Source organism: Coturnix japonica, chromosome 3 (assembly GCF_054131305.1).
Source record: "Coturnix japonica strain WE chromosome 3, WE-NBRP24, whole genome shotgun sequence".
Taxonomy (NCBI): Eukaryota; Metazoa; Chordata; class Aves; order Galliformes; family Phasianidae; genus Coturnix; species Coturnix japonica.
In genome coordinates, this window is record NC_140665.1 from 101344447 (window position 1) to 101365843 (window position 21397).

The 21397-nt window shown below is 45.5% G+C and overlaps 3 protein-coding genes across 3 annotated transcripts; 2 read left to right on the forward strand and 1 right to left on the reverse strand.

Annotated features, from left to right (window-relative positions):
• Nucleotides 1–791: 791 nt before the first annotated feature.
• Nucleotides 792–3019, forward strand: LOC146761609 (gallinacin-9). Its single transcript, XM_085544281.1, has 3 exons — nt 792–922; nt 2220–2349; nt 2794–3019. The coding sequence occupies exons 1-3, from the start codon at nt 865–867 to the stop codon at nt 2807–2809; spliced, it is 204 nt and encodes a 67-aa protein (XP_085400407.1). The 5' UTR covers nt 792–864; the 3' UTR covers nt 2810–3019.
• Nucleotides 3020–4290: 1271 nt separating this feature from the next.
• On the reverse strand, nt 4291–6455 carry LOC107312428 (gallinacin-8). The gene is made up of 4 exons (XM_015859863.3): nt 6286–6455; nt 5519–5609; nt 5126–5259; nt 4291–4555 (listed from the first exon to the last, which is right to left on the reverse strand). Exons 1-4 carry the CDS (start codon nt 6436–6438, stop codon nt 4547–4549), a joined length of 387 nt encoding a protein of 128 aa, XP_015715349.2. The 5' UTR covers nt 6439–6455; the 3' UTR covers nt 4291–4546.
• A 12463-nt stretch (nt 6456–18918) lies between these two features.
• LOC107312329 (antimicrobial peptide THP2) lies at nt 18919–20698 on the forward strand. The gene is made up of 4 exons (XM_032443924.2): nt 18919–19023; nt 19784–19862; nt 20081–20201; nt 20487–20698. The coding sequence occupies exons 2-4, from the start codon at nt 19805–19807 to the stop codon at nt 20500–20502; spliced, it is 195 nt and encodes a 64-aa protein (XP_032299815.2). The 5' UTR covers nt 18919–19023; nt 19784–19804; the 3' UTR covers nt 20503–20698.
• The last annotated feature ends 699 nt before the right edge of the window (nt 20699–21397 follow it).

Sequence of the window (21397 nt, forward strand, 5' to 3'; positions counted from 1 at the left end):
AGCACAAGAATTAAGGCTGTAGCCATCAGAGTGGGGCAGAGGAATTCAGTGTAGGCAAGGAGCCTTGAAGCACACAATCTCAGCATTTTCAAGATAGGGTTTAATTGGTTGCCAAAAGGGAACTGAGATGCAATCTCTCACAACAGAGATGTTCCTTCTGGTTCTCTCTGTCTAATGACTTCATTTTCCTCGTGTGGTAAAACGTCATGGCTGAAGATGCAGATAGCAACTGTGCTTTGAACTGTGCTAGAACACAGATATTATGGACAGGGATGGGGGGAAGTGGGGATGTCCAAAGCCCTTTTACTTCTGACTCCTTCACATGCAGCCACACAATTCCAACTCAAGAGAGGACCAAAGCCCTGCCCCACTCTTCCATCCCAGCAGGAGGATCTGTTGCATCCCTGTTTCATGTAGTCTTGGTTTGCTTGCAGCGCCCCATGTCTGGGAAGAGGACAGACTGTGACAACACCATGTCCAAGAGCCACGGGGCCTCAGCAAACCTGCATGGTTTACAGTACTGCGGAAACAGGAACCCACCTCCCTCCTGCTCCAATCCTGTGTCCTCCCTGGGTGCAGCCCATCAGCTGTCACAGGGCATGTGAGCACAGGGCGTCATTTGGTCCTTGCTCAGGTCATGCATCTTCCAATGTGTCGGGTTGCAACATCTTCATGCATCACCAGTCTCTGCAGTCATAGGGCAACGAACTCTCACCACTCCTCCTCCCCCGAAGCGTCTGCACTGTCCAGACCCACAGCCTTTATAAGAGCAGCGACCAGCCAGCTTCTGCCTCATACCTCAGCTTCCGAAGACCTTCAGGTATCTTCACAGCTGCAAAGGCTATTCCACAGCAGAGGACAACCATGAGAATCCTTTTCTTCCTTGTTGCTGTTCTCTTCTTCCTCTTCCAGGCTGCTCCAGGTAAGATGGAAAATAGGTGAGAAGGAAACTAAAAGGGTACTTGTACAGAGAAGTCCTAGCCTCTATGCTCTTGGACTCTTGTCATACTGAAACTCCATTTCCTTATTCATAACCATAGTCTTTAACCTACTGAGTCAAGGTCCTTGACTTGCCTGTGGTCTCATTCTATCCCTGAGTGCCTTGTGTCTAGTTATGTGATTGGAAGGATGGAAAGAAGATGCTCTCCCTCTGTATTCAGGCAGCTTTGTGGGGTGACACTTAAGACACCATCTTGGAATATGAGAGCTTTCTCTTCTCACATTTACACTCACACCTCCTGAGTGTGTATCCTAGATCAGCAGATCAGTAGTTGCGACTATGGGGCTTTGCCTGAAATTTCTATTGTCTCTGTGCATTAAATGGGTTTGAAATGCTTAATTCTAGGCTGCCCTAAGTGCTTTAGAGAAGTTTAAGCTTTCTTTGTTGCTGCTTTGGTTTACAGTACACTTAGATCTGTACTACCTTCCCTAGCCCAGCAAGTGCCTGTCTACTCAGTGAAGGGATGTAGAGCCACTTAGCCCACCAGCAGGAGCTTGTAGGAGATCCACTTAAATAATGTACAAAGAACGCCATTTGAATTTCAGGCTGAACATCTCAGTTGGAATGAGTAATGTTTAACCTGTAGACCCTCTTACCCAAACCTGTGGATAGCATTTCACATGGGATAAACCCAAGCAGCTGTCCTGGTGATGATGGAGGAGCAGTTTGACATCACCTGAGCATGTGGTTCTTCAGTTCTGAACATATCAACCATGGTTAAACCAGCACCGTGGCTACCTAAAATCATATACAGCACCAGTGACAACAGTCACTGACCTTATTTCTAAGTATATATAGAGCTGTATAAAGAGTTCTAGTGGAATGTGTTGTATTCCCTGGGTTTGGCTGTGGTTAAGATTTACCTCCCATTATTTTTATGCCATCTGTATGAGCCTTACTACATTATATTTGGTAACACAGCTTCCCTGTGAGCATGCAGGAAGCTATTCAAATCAGAAGATAATGAATGTTAAATACAATTTACATCTGCTGAAACTTGGGCTGAAAGCCTGAAAAAGTCCAGTTAAGATATTCTAACTTGGATAACATCACCTTTTCTGGGTGGCATGAGATTAATTTTAAAGATACCCCAATCACAAACCTGCATGCCAAGTACTGTGTCAAGGTATCACATAGCATGCCTTGTAATCTTATGCTGAATCTCTCCTTATGCTCTGCCATGGTAAATGAATGTCATTTTCCCCTTGATTTCTTGCAGCTTACAGCCAAGAAGACCCTGACACCTTAGCATGCCGGCAGGGCCATGGCTCCTGCTCTTTCGTTGCATGCCGTGCTCCTTCAGTTGACATTGGGACCTGCCGTGGTGGGAAGCTGAAATGCTGCAAATGGTAAGGGAGAGGGAGTTCCTCCTGAGAAACCCAGGGGTATCAGCATAGCAGAACTAGAAGCAAGTCAGAACTCATACCTGGAATGCAATTCTCCACCTGGGTTGTTCTATTAGATGCAGAATGCCAAGTATCAGAGCAAAGTGCTGTAGGAGATCTTCCACTCTCTGGAAGTAAAACGTGTTTTCATCAGCATCAGGAGAAAGCCTCTGTATCTACAGGATATACATAATGTGGAGCAATGCTGTAGTATGCCGTGGTCCAGTTCTGCAGTGAATAATATTTCATATCAAATGAGCTGTATCACACCTATTGGACAACGTAAATCAGTTGTTTTTGTAGTCTTCAACCTCATGTGTTACCAGGTGTCTACACCAGCCTGAGATGGGAAGGTCTTGTCAGGATAGAGCAAGGTTAAATAGGTCACCCCCTGATTTCTCTTTGCAGGTCACCCAGCTCCTAAATCTGAGACCTCAATGACCAAGAGCACTGGGAATCTGAGACATCTTCTGCCTTATGACATCACTAGATCTTTGAACTTTGCTGCAAAGCCAAGGAGCCTTTCCCACCAGGGTGAAGACTCCTGGGAGCATGAGAAGATCTGAGGAAGAATTCTTGTACCTCTGGTAGAGATTTGCAGCTTCATTTCTAATAAACACAATTCAAAGTGAAACCACATTGCTGACATTCGCTGGTGTATGTCAGGGTGGTTTTGTTGTTAATACTGTCTACAAAAATCAACTTGTAAATGAAGCTTATTTAACTAAATTAACTTAATTTACATGGATGTGTCATTGACTCCTAGTAAATCATCCTTAAAGTGTGTGGGTTGCAGCAATCTGTGTGGCAACACACATTAGTACACCAAAGAGCACCAATAGTCCAGAGCAACAGGCTGGGGTTCAAAGTTGGGACTGTTCTCCTGTCCTCTGTCAACCCAACATAAAGTACTGGGAATGTCAACACAGAGAAACCCAGCATGGCAGCAGGACAAGTTCTTTAGGTCTTGAAACCACCTCATGGAATCTATGTGATTCTGGTCCCACTGCCTGCATTTTGTCTACATCAGCAGGGGGTGTTGCTTCCCTGAATGCTAAATAGTAAACTATTTGTCACAGCATTGTGCTGTCTGGATGCATGTCCATCAGCCTGGAGTCTCCACTGTTAAGAGGTATAGAAGTGTCCCATTTTGTTCCAAGGGTTGCCAACAAACTTGCTGATGTTTTAAAAAAAGCAGCAGAAAAATGAGTGAAAGTCCCCAAACACACTCTGGGATGGGATGGGATGGGATGGCATGACTTGGCATGGCATGGCATGGCATGGCATGGCATGGCATGGCATGGCATGGCATGGCATGGCATGGCATGGCATAGCATGTTGTCCCATGTGCTTAGCACACTAGAGAGCTAATGCAAAGAACAAAAAGATGTCAGATGAGCAATGGATAAAGTTACCTACACTTTCCTCCCCATGAGCTGCTATGAACTGGTTTTGGAGTGCCAAGGGCCATGTACACAGTCCCTTTGTGCCAGTCTTCTAGTAACCCATTCACAGTGGTTTGTACAAGCTGTTGTTGGACTTTGCTAGTTAATGTAATAAGGAAGAGGATCTGGCCATATTCTTGTCTGTACGTGGGTTTTTTATCACGTCACACTAACCGTGAGTGAGATGGGAGCCAGGACTTCCAGCAAAAACACAAACAAAGACAATTCCTTGACGGTATCAGGATCAGACACAAGTCTTCTGGGGAACACTTATTAAAATGCATAAAGGTCTACAAAGTATGAAACCCTCAGCTGTTAATCCAGCCTCTCCTGGAGACTCTGTCTTTTAATGTTAATTCCATTATTGATAATACTAAGTAGAAAAGAAAAATACGAGCATCTGATCTGAAGGCCAAGGCAAGAATCTGCCCTGCATCTTCTCATGGGGGATGCAGTGTAATTTTGCTAGAAACTGTTTTATTTCAGAAAAGAAAAGGAACACCAGTCTTCACTGTGTGGTTCAGTAACCACTGCTGGAGTCCCTTCAGGTCAATTCATTTGTTTGCCAAAGTGTTCATTTTCTTCCCACTTCTGTTCAGCCTTTGGTGCACTCATATGTGCACGTTAAACATGTATTTTCAGCCCCAAATTTCAGGTTGATGAATCTCTTACATCACCAGAAGAACTGCTTAGCAGGTCTGAGGTCCTGGCAAATATTAGTCATACTGCAAGAGAGAATCACAGAAGCACCAATGTTGGAAAATACCTCCAAGATCACCCAGATCTCTCTCCTATTACTACTGAGCATAGTTCAAATGAAAGTCCAAAACCAAGATGAGTTGCAAACATCTCACAGCAAGATGGAACAGAAAATTACGTATCAGAAACAGTGGAAGCAGAGTAGAATCATAGAATCATAGAACCATAGAATTAGCCAGGTTGGAAAAGACCTTGAAGATCATCAAGTCCAACCACAGCCTAACCAGTACCCTAACTCTAACAACCCTCTGCTAAACCATATCCCTAAGCACCACATCCAAACGGCCCTTAAACACACCCAGGGATGGCGATTCAACCACCTCCCTGGGGAGCCTATTCATAATTCCAGAGTAGATATTTTCATGGAAGCTTTTTTTGTTGTTATTGTTGAATTTTTCCCCCTCGTTATTTTGTGTTGTAACAAACATATGGGTGAACCTTTGAAATCTGTCGGATACCCTCTGAGTGTATTTGCTAAGGTATTTAACAAACTCATTCCCCAACAAACAGCTGATCCTTGTACAACTGTAGCTTACCACAGCCCGGCAGCACTGGACCCCTCTCTGGCAGCGCCCGAAGGCTCTGGAATGGAGATGGAAGCAGTGGTCCTTGGAGCAGATCCCACCTGCCTGCTCACATTGTGCCTCGTCGTTAGGTAAACGCATGAAACCTGTGCAAAGATGGTGACTCTTCATTTTCCTTCCCAAAGAAGATGAAGTACGAGCAAGGGTTGTGGTGTGATAGCAGCATTCCACTATTCTGCACCATTACATTCTCTCATTTTCCAATGCAAGAAAGTCAGCATTCACACCCTGTGTACCAAACTACTACAGCAGTAGCCAAGATGGAAGACCTTTCCATTTCTATTTTACTGTGTTTGTACTCACAGAATTCCCTCGGTGTTTCCTTTGGCTTTATGGAGCTCTTACCTAAAGATCTTTGGAGCACAATGAGGAGAACAGCCAAGAGAAGGTAAAGGATCTTCATCTCTGAATTCAGTGTCACAAAACTCAACAGCCACTAGGGGGAAAAAGAAATTGCCACCAAAACAATCCTGCATTTATTCTGCATGGACTATTGGCCCCAACATCATGTATGGCCCCAACATCGTGTATGGCCCAAACATCATGTATGACTTATAAGCTGCAGTTTGCAAATTGAAGCCATCAGTGATGGAACAGAGTAAATTTGCTAGAAACTGGCTATCAAAATATCACTTTTTAAGGGAAGCACATTGCATATGATCATGGAAATATGTTTTATGTCTATAAAATTCAAAATATAGTGATCTTCTCTCCATTACATGCAAAAACAACCACTATCAGTTGCACTGAGGACTCCCACATTCAAATTCCAAGGAGTTCAGGTATTTTATTTATATTTTTAAATTGTAACAGAATATAATAAGAGTAAAATAAAAATTTATTAATATCCTTCAGGTTGTATCCAGTTCTTATAATTTAAGCAACTTTTTCCTTGGTCTCCTCTCCACAGCACATTTATAACAAATAGCAGCCAAAAGCAATAAAGCATCCCCCACCACCAGTTCATTGTGCGGACTCCAATTCCATTTAGCAGATAAAACGATTATAACCTTCCAGAGTCACCATTACTGAGAATAATGATCGAATATCAAGCAGTGTATGTTTCCTTATTTGTAGGATGGGTTTTATTTTAAATAAGAGCTGTGACTTACCACTGATGACGGGGAGTCCTCAACAAACTTCACACTGTGAGGTTCCTTCACCTTCTCTTTTCCATTCTCTTCTCCTGGTGTCCTCTGTGCAAATGACCAGAAGGGAGGAAAGACCTTTGGTAACATTACCCAACACTCGTCCTCATGGCACATCCACAATTAGAAGGAACAGCATGAAATCCAATTGGGGAAATGTCCTGCTGTCAATGCTGGCCTTGGCCTGTCCCATGGAAACATGCCCAGACCTGGCATGGCCAATCCCTGCCTGGAAATCACATCTCCTGCCCAGTATTTTCAATGCAGTTTTCTGCAATGGCACAGCACACTCACAGTAAATGGGGTCTTTCACACACAGAGACCCCCAGGACACCATTCAGAGAGGATGGAAGGCATCTGAGCTGCCTTTCCTACTGGTACAGGATGAGAGAGCTGGCACTATTCAGCCTGTAGAAGCTCTGTTCTGTTCCTGCCAAATTCTTGATGCAAAGAAAGCAAAAGAAGGAAGATGGCTGTAAAGGACAAAACATTATGCAGGCAAATGGTAGCCTAGCTGCTGTCGCAAGCCTGACAGCAAAACTTCATACTGAAGACAGAAGTAGGAGCTAAGCAGCAGCATGTGCCTGTTGCCAGGTATTTCACACTGCCCTGTGGCCTAACGTCTCTCATACAAAGCGCAATGCTCTAAGATGGATTGCAGCAAGACCTGGGGATTTGTGGTCAAAGCTGTCCCAAAGTGCAGCCTCATTGGAAGGCACCAAAATGCAGAACCAATTGGGAGGCAAAAGTCTTCTTTCATTGGCCCGTGACTGCTCGGTCAGAATCCCCAGACTTCATATAAATGGATGTATTTGGGGCTGGCGAACGTGCTGGAGAAGAGAGGCAGAAGGCAGCAGTGATCTTCCACCTCCTCAGCAGGTAATCCCTTCTGTGCCTGCTTATGGACAGGTGCCTTTTGCTCCTTCCCTTTATCCACTTCTTTTGCTTTCATTCCTCTTCAGTCCATGGGCATTGGAGACACAGAAGTCTCCAGTGGTTGAGAACTGTCCAGCCTCCTACAGAGGCAGGCAGGCACCTGGATAGCGCTTGATTCACCAACATCCCTTTCTTTCTCCATACCTTGTCTAAATTTCATTTCCCTTCTGGTTGAGCTCATCCTTTTACTGATATTCATGGGTGGGTGTTGGTTTCAAAGTAACAGGTCCTATACTTTATGGATGTGGAATAGAAGTTCTCAATGAGAGTAGGCCAGTACTCAAAGCATTAATCAAAGATAGGATGCTGGTACGATTGGGTTGAAGGGAACTGAGGGAATTTCTAGTCTCAAAAGTCTTGGAGGGTCAGAGAGGAGATGGTGAGGCCTGGTTGCCTGCAGATGCATTCAGGAACATTTTGAATATCTGCAACTTAAGTTCATTGTATCACATCAGATTTTGGTTTGGGCCATTCGGGGCATTGGGTCAAAGAGGAGATGATTGGTCCTGGTTGCCTGGAGACACATTGAAGGATGATCTGAATATCTGCAACCTCATTTGAGTTCACTGTATTGTATAAGATTTGGTGTGAGTCATTTGGGGCACGTTATCAGCTGTTGCTCATCTCAGTTGGGAGACAACCATTCCATGTCTTTTGGTCTTGTTGTGTCTGTCCATTGCAGATAAGGATTTCACATCCCAGCCGTGGCCATGAGGATCCTTTACCTGCTGCTGGTTGTCCTCTTTGTGGTGGTCCAGGGTGTTGCAGGTAAGATGGAAGTAGGGCAGGTTGGAGAAATGGGCTGGCAGGGACCTCGTCCAATTCAACAAGGGGAAGTGCAGAGTCCTGCACCTGGGGAAGAACAACCCCAGCACCAAGAAGCGCTGTGGGCAACCAGCTTTAGAGGCTCTGTAGGAAAGAAGCTGGGGGTCCTTGAGGGCAGCAAGTTGGGCATGAGTGAGCAATGTGCCCTTACTGCTAAGAGAGCTAGCAGATATCTTGGCAGCAGTGGGCAAAGCCTCAGCAGCAGCCCAGGAGAGGTGATCTTTTCCTTGTATTCAACTCTGTTGAGGCCTCACCTGGAGTGCTGGGCCCAGTTCTGAGACCTCAGCATAGGAGGGGGGGAGACTCTCTGGAGAGAGCCAGCACAGGAATTAGAGAGGATAGAGAATGTGCATCCACTTTTGGTCACTTGCACTGTCAGTTACTTGTTCTGTTTTTGTTGTTGTTCACTGAGCAGGTCAGCCCAAATCTTATAGCCCTATTCGTGCTTGTCGACTTCGAGGGGGAACCTGCTTCGCTCGGTTGTGTCGGCAGCCATATCAGCGGATTGGATCATGTGCTGGAAGACTGTCTTGCTGTGTAAGGTATGTGGAAATGCAAGACATCCACATAGCAATGGCTGAAAGCTGAGAGGCACAGCTGCTGACACCACGTGTCTCTTCTCCAATAACAGCCCTGCTGGCACAGAGGGACCTCAGGGGTTGTTCACATCCCATGTGTTGTAGCAGCCTCTGTTGTGCCATGAATTACAGCAGACAAACCCTGACCCAAATGAGTTCCAACACAGAATACCAACTGGTTGTCAAGCAAAGGCTCTATTTCTATCATGCAGGAGGAGGTGAAACTGATGACTCACTGGCTTCTCCTGGGAATTCCTTCCTGCATCTACCAAATGGCCTCTCTGGCACTCCAACTCCATCATACCTGCTGGCACCACATCCTCCTCCTGCAAAGAAAAACAGAACGACTTTCAATACTTCCCTTGCTCTGAAGCCAATACCAGCATCATGGAAAATATTTCTTTCCTTGCTTCAATAAAATGACTAACACTGGTATTCCTATGGTTGAACGTTGGCTTTGTTTGTTGGGGAAGATGGGCATTTTTCCTTGGACAGCTCCAGAACAGTCAGTATCACACAGGTGGGCAGGTAGTTTTTACCGCTAAGCATTCTGTGTAAATATAGACTGAGACCTCATGGTTCTCTACAACTGCCTGATGGGAGGCTGTAGTGAGGTGGGTGTTGGTCACTTTTCTCATGTGAGGAGTGACATAAGAAAGTGGTGTCAGGTTGGGAGGTTCAGACTGGGCGTCATGAAGAATCTTTTCATGGAAATAGCATTTTGGTAACGGAAGAGGCTGCGCAGGGAAGTGGTGGATTCCCCATCCCTGTAGGTATATAAAAGACATAGGGATGGTGGTTTAGTGGTGGTATTGGTAGTGATGATCTTGAACATCTCAACAGCAAATTCTCACCATGATGTTCCTTCACCTTCCCTTTGTCAATCTCTTTTCCTGGCGTCCTCTGTGCAAATGACTGGAAGGGAGAATAAACCTGTTAACATTACATAACACTTGTCCTTATGGCACATCCACAACTGGCAGGAACAGCATGAAATCCAATCGGAGAAACGTCCTGTTATCAATGCAGTCCTTGGACACTTCTGCCCCATGTCCAACATAGCCAGTGCAATAAATATCCCCAAAAGGTCTCAAAGAATCAGGGACCAGGTAACGGTGTCCTTTTCCTCTAGTGGTACAGTTGACAAACTGGAGCACAAGGGATGCCATCCCGAGGGAGCTGGACGGGCTTGAGAGGAGGGCCCATGCCAACCTCAGGATGTTCAACAACACCAAGTGAAATGTCCTGCACCTGGGTCAGGGCAATCCCAATCACAGATACAGGTTGGGCAGAGAATGGCTTGAGAGCAGCCCTGAGGAGAAGGATTTGGGAGTGTTGACTGATGAAAAATTCAGCATGCACCAGCAATGAGAACATGCTCATTGACCAACTGTATCTCGGGCTGCATCAAGTGAAGAAGGCTGTAAAGGACCAAACATTGCAGGCAAATGGTAGCCTAGCTGCTGTTGCAAGCCTGACAGCAAAACTTCATAGTGAAGACAGAAGTAGGAGCTAAGCAGCAGCATGTGCCTGTTGCCAGGTATTTCACACAGCCCTGTGGCCTAACGTCTCTCACACAAAGCGCAATGCTCTAAGATGGATTGCACCAAGACCTGGGGATCTGTGGTCAAAGCTGTCCCCGAGTGCAGCCTCATTGGAAGGCACCAAAATGCAGAACCAATTGGGAGGCAAAAGTCTTCTTTCATTGGCCCGTGACTGCTCGGTCAGAATCCCCAGACTTCATATAAATGGATGTATTTGGGGCTGGCGAACGTGCTGGAGAAGAGAGGCAGAAGGCAGCAGTGATCTTCCACCTCCTCAGCAGGTAATCCCTTCTGTGCCTGCTTATGGACAGGTGCCTTCTGCTCCTTCCCTTTATCCACTTCTTTTGCTTTCATTTCTCTTCAGTCCATGGGCATTGGAGACACAGAAGTCTCCAGTGGTTGAGAACTGTCCAGCCTCCTACAGAGGCCCCTTGACAGCACTTGATGCACCAACATCCCTTTCTTTCTCCATACCTTGTCTAAATTTCATTTTACCTTCTGGTTGAGCTCATCCTTTTATAGATATTCATGGTTGGGTGTTGGTTTCAAAGTTATGCGGCCTATACTTTATGGATGTAGAATAAAGGTTCTCAATGCGAGTAGGCCAATACTCAAAGCATTTATCAAAGATAGCATGCTGGTACGATTGGGTTGAAGGGAACTGAGGGAATTTCTAGTCTCAAAAGTCTTGGAGGGTCAGAGAGGAGATGGTGAGGCCTGGTTGCCTGCAGATGCATTCAGAAACATTTTGAATATCTGCAGCTTAAGTTCATTGTATCACATCGGATTTTGGTTTGAGCCATTCGGGGCATTGGGTCAAAGAGGAGATGATTGGACCTGGTTGCCGGGAGACACATTCCAGGATGATCTGAATATCTGCAACCTCATTTGAGTTCACTGTATTATATAAGATTTGGTGTGGGTCATTTGGGGCACGTTATCAGCTGTTGCTCATCTCAGTTGGGAGACAACCATTCCATGTCTTTTGGTCTTGTTGTGTTTGTCCATTGCAGATAAGGATTTCACATCCCAGCCGTGGCCATGAGGATCCTTTACCTGCTGCTGGTTGTCCTCTTTGTGGTGGTCCAGGGTGTTGCAGGTAAGATGGGAATAGGGCAGGTTGGAGAAATGGGCTGGCAGGAACCTCATCCAATTCAACAAGGGGAAGTGCAGAGTCCTGCACCTGGGGAAGAACAACCCCAGCACCAAGAAGTGCTGTGGGCAACCAGCTTTAGAGGCTCTGCAGGAAAGAAGCTGGGTGTCCTTGAGGGCAGCAAGTTGGGCATGAGTGAGCAATGTGCCCTTACTGCTAAGAGAGCTAGCAGATATCTTGGCAGCAGTGGGCAAAGTCTCAGCAGCAGCCCAGGAGAGGTGATCTTTGCCTTGTATTCAACTCTGTTGAGGCCTCACCTGGAGTGCTGGGCCCAGTTCTGAGACCCCAGCATAGGAGGGGGGGAGACTCTCTGGAGAGAGCCAGCACAGGAATTAGAGAGGACAGAGAATGTGCATCCACTTTTGGTCACTTGCACTGTCAATTACTTTTTCTGTTCTTGTTCACTGTGCAGGTCAGTCCTACCTTTCTAGCCCTATTCGTGCTTGTCGAGTTCGAAGGGGAATCTGTTTCTTCGGGCGGTGTCCGCAGCCATATCACCATGTCGGATCATGTGGTTTAAGAAGCTCTTGCTGTGTAAGGTATGTGGAAGTGCAAGGCATCCCCATAGCAATGGCTGAGAGCTGAGACATGTGCCACTTCTCCAATAACAGCACTGCTGGCACAGAGGGTCCTCAGGGGCTGTTCACATCCCATGGCAGACTCTGCTGTAGTGCCATGAAATACAGCAGATAAACCATGACCCAAATGAATTAACACCAAAGAATACCCACTGGTTGGCAAGCAAAGCTCTATTTCTATCATGCAGGAGGGGTGGGTGGAACTGATGCCTACTTCACATCTCCTGAGAAATCCTTCCTGCATCTACCAAATGGCCTCTCTAGCACTCCAACTCCATCCTACCTGCTGACACCACATCCTCCTCCTGCAAAGAAATACAGAACAACTTTCAATACTTCCCTTGCTCTGAATCCAATATCAGCACCATGGAAAATATTTCTTTCCTTGCTTCAATAAAATGACTAGCACTGGTATTCCTATGGTTGAACGTTGCCTTTGTTTGTTGGGGAAGATGGGCATTTTTGCTTGGGCTCCTTGCAGCACAGGCAGTAACACACAGGTGGGCAGGTGGTTTGTACAGCCAGGAATTCTGCCTAAATATAGACTGAGACCTTATGGTTCTCTACAACTGCCTGATGGGAGGCTGTAGTGAGGTGGGTGTTGGTCTTTTTTCTCAGGTGATGAGTGACACAAGGAAATGGTGTCAGGTTGTGCCATGGGAGGTTCAGACTGGGCGTCATGAATCTTTTCATGGAAATAGCATTTTGGGAATGGAAGCGGCTGCATAGGGAAGTGGTGGATTCCCCATCCCTGTAGGAATATAAAAGACATAGGGATGGTGGTTTAGTGGTGGTATTGGTAGTGATGATCTTGAACATCTCAACAGCAAATTCTCACCATGATGTTCCTTCACCTTCTCTTTGTCATTCTCTTTTCCTGGCATCCTCTGTGCAAATGACTGGAAGGGAGGATAAACCTGTTAACATTACACAACAGTTCTCCTTATGGCACATCCACAACTGGCAGGAACAGCATGAAATCCAATTGGAGAAATGTCCTGTTGTCAATGCAGTATTCGGACACTTTGAACCATGTCCAACACCGCCATTGCATTTATAATCCCCAAAAGGTCTCAAAGAATCAGGGACTGGATAACGGTGTCCTTTTCCTCTAGTGGTACAGCTGACAAACTGGAGCACAAGGGATGCCATCCCGAGGGAGCTGAATAGGCTTGAGAGGAGGGCCCATGCCAACCTCAGGAGGTTCAACAACACCAAGTGAAATGTCCTGCACCTGGGTCAGGGCAATCCCAAGCACAGATACAGGTTGGGCAGAGAATGGTTTGAGAGCAGCCCTGAGGAGAAGGATTTGGGAGTGTTGACTGATGAAAAATACAGCATGCACCAACAATGAGAACTTGCTAATTGTCCAGTCATATCCTGGGCTGCATCAAGAGAAGATGGATGTAAAGGACAAAACATTAGGCAGGCAAATGGTACCTAGCTGCTGTCGCAAGCCTGACAGCAAAACTTCATACTGAAGACAGAAGTAGGAGCTAAGCAGCAGCATGTGCCTGTTGCCAGGTATTTCACACAGCCCTGTGGCCTAACGTCTCTCACACAAAGCGCAATGCTCTAAGATGGATTGCACCAAGACCTGGGGATCTGTGGTCAAAGCTGTCCCAGAGTGCAGCCTCATTGGAAGGCACCAAAATGCAGAACCAATTGGGAGGCAAAAGTCTTCCTTCATTGGCCCATGACTGCTCGGTCAGAACCCCCAGACTTCATATAAATGGATGTATTTGGGGCTGGCGAACGTGCTGGAGAAGAGAGGCAGAAGGCAGCAGTGATCTTCCACCTCCTCAGCAGGTAATCCCTTCTGTGCCTGCTTATGGACAGGTGCCTTCTGCTCCTTCCCTTTATCCACTTCTTTTGCTTTCATTCCTCTTCAGTCCATGGGCATTGGAGACACAGAAGTCTCCAGTGGTTGAGAACTGTCCAGCCTCCTACAGAGGCAGGCAGGCACCTGGATAGCGCTTGATGCACCAACATCCCTTTCTTTCTCCATACCTTGTCTAAATTTCATTTCCCTTCTGGTTGAGCTCATCCTTTTATTGATATTCATGGGTAGGTGTTGGTTTCAAAGTAACAGGTCCTATACTTTATGGATGTAGAATAAAAGTTCCCAGTGTGAGTAGGCCAGTACTCAAAGCATTAATCAAAGATAGGATGCTGGTACGATTGGGTTGAAGGGAACTGCGGGAATTTCTAGTCTCAAAAGTCTTGGGGGGTCAGAGAGGAGATGGTGAGGCCTGGTTGCCTGCAGATGCATTCAGGAACATTTTGAATATCTGCAACTTAAGTTCATTGTATCACATCAGATTTTGGTTTGGGCCATTCGGGGCATTGGGTCAAAGAGGAGATGATTGGGCCTGGTTGCCTGGAGACACATTCAAGGATGATCTGAATATCTGCAACCTCATTTGAGTTCACTGTATTGTATAAGATATGGTGTGGGTCATTTGGGGCACGTTATCAGCTGTTGCTCATCTCAGTTGGGAGACAACCATTCCATGTCTTTTGGTCTTGTTGTGTTTTTCCATTGCAGATAAGGATTTCACATCCCAGCCGTGGCCATGAGGATCCTTTACCTGCTGCTGGTTGTCCTCTTTGTGGTGCTCCAGGGTGTTGCAGGTAAGATGGGAATAGGGCAGGTTGGAGAAATGGGCTGGCAGGGACCTCATCCAATTCAACAAGGGGAAGTGCAGAGTCCTGCACCTGGGGAAGAACAACCCCAGCACCTAGAAGTGCTGTGGGCAACCAGCTTTAGAGGCTCTGCAGGAAAGAAGCTGGGGGTCCTTGAGGGCAGCAAGTTGGGCATGAGTGAGCAATGTGCCCTTACTGCTAAGAGAGCTAGCAGATATCTTGGCAGCAGTGGGCAAAGCCTCAGCAGCAGCCCAGGAGAGGTGATCTTTTCCCTGTATTCAACTCTGTTGAGGCCTCACCTGGAGTGCTGGGCCCAGTTCTGAGACCTCAGCATAGGAGGGGGGGAGACTCTCTGGAGAGAGCCAGCACAGGAATTAGAGAGGACAGAGAATGTGCATCCACTTTTGGTCACTTGCACTGTCAATTACTTTTTCTGTTCTTGTTCACTGTGCAGGTCAGTCCTACTTTTCTAGCCCAGCTCATGCCTGTCGATTTCGAAGGGGAAGCTGCTTCTTTGGGCGGTGTCGGCGGCCATATCACCAGATCGGATCATGTGGTGGAGGAAGCTCTTGCTGTGTAAGGTATGTGGAAGTGCAAGGCATCCCCATAGCAATGGCTGAGAGCTGAGACATGTGTCACTTCTCCTCTGGCACAGAGGGTCCTTAGGGGTTGTTCACATCCCATCTGTTGTAGCAGCCTCTGCGGTAGTGCCATGAAATACAGCAGACAAACCCTGACCCAAATGTGTTGCACCACAAAATACCAACTGGCTGGCAAGCAAAGGCTCTATTTCTATCATGCAGGAGGAGGTGGGCTTGATGACTCACTGGATTCTCCTGAGACATCCTTCCTGCATCTACCAAATGGCCTCTCTGGCACTCCAACTCCATCCTACCTGCTGGCACCACATCCTCCTCCTGCAAAGAAAACCAGAACGGCTTTCGATACTTCCCTTGCTCTGAAGCCGATACCAGTATCATGGAAAATATTTCTTTCCTTGCTTCAATAAAATGACTAACTCTGGCATTCCTATGGTTGAACGTTGACTGTGTTTGTTGGGGAAGATGGGCATTTTATCTCGGACAGGCAGTAACACACGGGTGGTCAGGTGGTTTTTACTGCTAAGCATTCTGCCTAAATACAGGCTGAGACCTCATGGCTCTCTACATTTACCTGATGGGAGGTTGTAGTGAGGTAGGTGCTGGTCTCTTTTTTCAGGTAACAAGTGATAGTAAACAAGGAAATGGTGTCAGGTTTGTGAGGAGACGGCTCCAGGGGGACTTTATAGTGAATTTCCGTGACCTGAAGAGGGCCTACAGAAAGCTGGGGAGGGACTTTTTGGAAGGGCAGGTAGAGATAGGGTGAGGGTAAATGGCTATAAACTGAAAGAGGGTATATTTAGACAAAATAGTTAGACATCTAGTTTCTAACCCTCTGCCTTAGGTGCAAATTACGTTTCTCCTTTTCCAGTCAGTGGGAACTTCACCATACTGCCATGACCTTTCAAATATGGTGGATAGTAGATGATGTTAATTACAACTTAAAAGCTTGTTCTTTGGTTCTATGATCTCACCACTCGTGCCCTGCCACACTCGATGGAAACAGAGAGGTCATTTTCCCCCTGCTCCACAGTGGCTCCTTTGTTGTGATACTCGTGCAGTGACCATGGTATCTTTGTTGGGGTTCTCTCAATGATGGGTGAGAATGCCAAACAAGCACATATTCTGCTAGTTTTTAGGCTGATTTTTGAAGGTATTTTCATACTATGGTATTTTTGTAATGAGATGTCAGACAGATTCCATACTTCACGTCTCTTTTGTCCCATCATCATTGCCTAGAAGCACAGAAAATGCTGAATGTGAACTCCACATCCTTCCTTTAATGACCCTGAAAGCATTCAAGACATTTCACACCTGAGGGGATCTCATGCGAGTGAAAACCAGCAGCATTTTACATGAATTTAGAGCCCTGATAGTGGCCCAAACTAGAAAAAAGGCACAAGGAGGGAAAGAGGAGACCAGCAAACACATTCTCCCAGCGCGGTCATTACTGCTGCCCAGTAACACCAAAGGGATGGACTTTGTTCTTCTAGTCTGATCCATTTATCTCTGAAATCAAAGACAAGAAGGAAGGTGATCTGCCCATGGGAGTTTTAAACTCATGTTATGATTCCTCTCTGGTTATTCAAGAAAAGTGTGTGATAAAGTCACCAGCTTGGTTAGGTAGTTTCTGTGTACCATTCAAAGTATATGACCATGTATGTGTTTAGTACTGACTGAGATGGTTGGTAGTCAGCTCAAGGCTCTATCTGTTAGCTAAAATGAAGTATATGCCTTAATGATGAACTTACTAATATGGAATGTGATCTGAGCACAGACTATCCTCCATTTGGTGGGTCTACTTTGACAATACAACAGCTGGTAACAACTTTTGTAACTTATCTAGAGCAATCTGAATTTCTCTACTGGCAGAATTTCTGTCCATGGCAGCTTCAAAACACCTCATTGGTTATGTCTTATGGCTCAAATTTAGTCCAATACACATGAAAGGGGTTAAGGGATTACATTATCACACAACTGAGAAGCAATCTATGGTTTTCTGGGCCACCAACCATCACTGCTGTTCATTGCAATGGGCAAACTGTCTTCTGGAGGTGACAGAGACAGGTATTCCCTATAGTAACATTTTGAACAGGAGTTACATTGCACAGGTCCTTTTTAATACTGGCCATTTTTTTTCACCCCAAAAAGAACCCATTAGATATCTCTTCTCCTTCTCCATCCTTCTGGAAGAGGAATTTCAGTTGTGACAGTGGGGATGACCATGCAGAATCTGTAATTATCAGTGTCAAGACTGCCCAGCATTAAAGCCAGTTCCTTGGCGTTAGCTGGATGTAGGACCTTGGACATGGTGAAAATCAACAGCGCATCTGTGTTTCCTTGAGGAATCGGGTTGAGTAATAATAACAGTTGGCAAGCTAACCACAAACTCTTGGCAAACTGTGAGACAACTGCATCTTATGTCACTTTGTTTCCCTCCATTTTTCTAAATTGTGGTCAGAAGTTCATGGATTAGACAGAAATCTATCTATCACTTCTTTTATACTGAAAAATACTTCTCTGAAAGGGTGGTCAGGCAGTGGAATGGGCTGCCCAGGGAGGTGGTGGAGTCACTGACCCTGGAGGAGTTCAAGGAACGTTTGGACACTGTGATGAAGGACACGGTTTAGTGAGAACTATTGGTGATGGGTGAGTGGTTGGGCTGTATGATCCTGTTGATCTTATCCAACCTTGGTGATTCTGTGATAATGTAAAATAGGATATGAAAAAATACTTGGTGTCTTTGGGTAGATACTGGGCATGCCAAAGTCAGCAAGGGACTTGGTGCAAGGGAAGATTGGTAGATTAGAGTGGACTCACAGATGTGCCTACGTTCCTCAGATTTTCACTTTTGCAGATTGAGTTTGGATTGGATTTGGATTCCAAATAGTGCCATAAAACAAAGTGAGTCTGAATGGTTGTTTGCAAGTGCAGCTGTGCCCTGAAAGTAGAGCCAGTTTCCAAGATGTTCTGGATGGCTTATGGATTTTGAGTTTGAATTGTCTACAACAAGATCCTATAAATGCACTGAGAACCCATTCAAGTATTTGACAGCCATGACTGTAAGAGGTTTTTACCTTATACCGAATTGGAACCTCAGTTATATTTTGTGTCTGATACCTCTCATACTTCCTCTGTGAACCACAGATGAGTGTGCCTCCATCTTCTTTACCATGACCATTAGATATTTATGAACAGCAATAAAACTCCCTTTCAAGTGTCTTTTCTCTAAGCATCCTTACTGGATGCTAAGCTGATGGACTGGGCACTTAGGCAGTGGTCTGGTGGTTGGTCTAGATGATCTTAGTGGCCTTTTCCAACCTTAATAATTCTCTGATTCTATGAATCTAATGGCCTTTTATTTTAATTTCCTGTGTCCACTCTGTGTTCTTCTATTTATTGAACAGAAAAGAAATGGACTGGGAGAGCAGAGAGGCATAAAATGCAATGTATATATTGCAATGGATTAAATTGCTCCTACCCAGGAACAGTTTAACTTCTGTCCCAATATGTGGCCCAGACCACAGCGGCTTAACGTACCTTACACAAACTGGTGTGTCACAAGAGGTATTGCATGAAGAACCTGGGATTCTCCAGTAGAAAGTCTTTGTAGGTTCAGAGACCAACACTGCTTTTTGACTGGGAAGTGAGAAGAAACTTCATTCTGGTTGGGTTAGAAGTCACCAAAAAGATGGGTCACTTTTTGATTGGCTTGATGTGGGCTTACTGGAAAGGGAAAACAAGTATGTTATAAAAGAGGGTCTCAGTCCCACAGCCAAAGCTGTCTGGAGGGAAGCGACCAAGAAGTGTTCTTGTTTGGCTTTTGGGCTCATCTGATATCCGGTAACTTCTCAGTTCTTTTCAGTCTTTCTTTTAATGTCTTCTGTGTCTTTGAAAATAATACATATCTATACATATATATGCATATGTGTGTGTGTATATATATATATATATATATACACATACACATAATATATATAACCATCTCCCTTCTATCCATAAGCCCAGCTGGGACATCTTATCCCACTCTACTTACTTTAGTTGGGTCAGTCACTGACTCTTTCTATGGCTTCATTACAGGATTGCTTTTCAAAGGTCTCTTTTCAGCTGGGAACAGATTTGGTTGTTTTTGGAATCTGGAGTTCCCATTCTTGAGTGATCATCTGCAGATTAAAGCTGAAGATTATGAGCAAATTGCTTTTACTAAGTTTCAGCATTGCAAAATAAAGGCGTATTTCTGTCATTTATAAACCTGGATGTAGAACCGCCTCATCATGCTCAGCAGGGTTTATCAATTAGATAAAACATTCAACCAGGCACAAAGTGATGCCTGCGTTTTGGCCAAGGAGTATTTGCAAAGCACGGCAGGATATCTGAATTAAAACAGTTTAATAAACACAAATCCTGAGATACGTGTTTATATCCCATGCTGCTCCTTGCTTTCTTTTCCCCAGAAATACCCACAGAGCATCCATGAGGTCAAGGAGGTATTTGTGAGTTTGAAGAAGATGTAATATAAATGCCATTTTATCTTTATGACTCAGAAGACTGTAGATTCCATGGACTGACTGCCACACACATTTCTTCTTCCTTTTCCCAGCAGCATCTCAGCAGATCTGAAGCCATGAGGATTCTTTACCTGCTTTTCTCTCTCCTCTTCCTGGCACTCCAGGTTTCTCCAGGTAAGATGAAAGAGGAATTTCATCTTGGTGCCAGTGCTACCATCAGAATGCTTATCCCCCTGGATATGTGTGGGGAGGATAACAGGTGGGTTATGGGGAAGGGTTTGCAAACCTGCTTCATGAGCTCACCTTTCAACATGGCTAAACCAGCAGAGCAATCCTTAAGGCACTCACCTTGACTTACAGAATGAGAGGGAACTTTGTTGCTGTTGTTGCAGGGTTGTCTTCGCCCCGGAGGGACATGTTGTTCTGTAGAAGAGGGACCTGCCACTTTGGAAATTGTCCCAGCAGTAAAATCAGAGTTGGAAACTGCTTTGGATTCCGTTCCTGCTGCAAATGGTGAGTTTGACATTCCCTGATGTTCATCCATCGCGTGAGTAGACAAATGCATTTTGCCCAGATGCTGCTGAATGTTCAGTCTGGATTTATGAAGGGTACCGCCAAGGATGCCAACCATGTGCAGTCCCAGCTCTTTGACCCCTTGTAGCTCCTCTGCCAGAGCACGTGGCATTAGGTATTTTGAGATGTATATAAACCAAGAGGAAGACATGCATGGGTTAAGAGTGAGTAGAGAAGGAATGTAAATACAAAAATAATCAGTTGGGTTTTTTTCTCTTTGTGCAGGCCATGGGATGTATAAAAACTTCAAGAGTCCATCCAAGAGCTTTGATAATTTCATCCAGGAGCCTGCTTTGGATCCCCTTCATTCTACAGCAAAGCCTCAGCAGCAAGAAGAACCCTCTCGTGTTTAATGCAGTATGTTTTGTGTCGTAAATACAAATATCTTCTGCACTGCCTTTCATCCTCTTGAATAAATTGTCACTGCATATCATCTATACTGGTGTCAGTTGTATATTAGGGTATTGGGAAATGTTTATTCTCATAAAGAGCAGTGATGCAGTGGCACAGCTGCCCAGGGAGGTGGCGGGATCACCATCCTTGGAGGGGTTCGAGGTGGAGATGTGGAGCTCTAAGGGAGGTGGTCAGTGGGCATGGTGGGGTGGGCTGGGGCTGGGCTTGGGGATCTTAGAGGTCTTTTCCAATCTGAACAATTCTATGATGATACACATGGATTGAGGGTAACAGCTCCATCTGGGTAGAAAATCACGTTTTTATATACTAAGTCTGCTTGTTTGCACTTCTTCTCTGGGAACAAACTTATCCTCAGGTCTCCCACCCTACTTCCAGTCTTCTGTGACATGATTTCCTATCCAAAAAATCACTTCCTGTTTTTTGTTTTATTTTCCCATTATTTCTCACGGGGATCCTGGTGGCAGTACTGGGGCTGTCCAGTGTTAGAGCAGTAATTGGTACAGCTTGGACCTGCTGGACATAGGGGTGACCCAGGCTGAGGACCTAGGGGAGCTGCCATCCTTCCCAACCATGGGAAGGGCTGCACACCCAACTGGGAAGTCAGAGGAGGGGAAGATGGAGAAAGAAGACCAACAGTGACTTATTTAATAGGAAAGGGAAGGTTTCAATAACAGATTGCTGAGATACTTGCACAAATGGATGCACACACATGCATAGGGCTG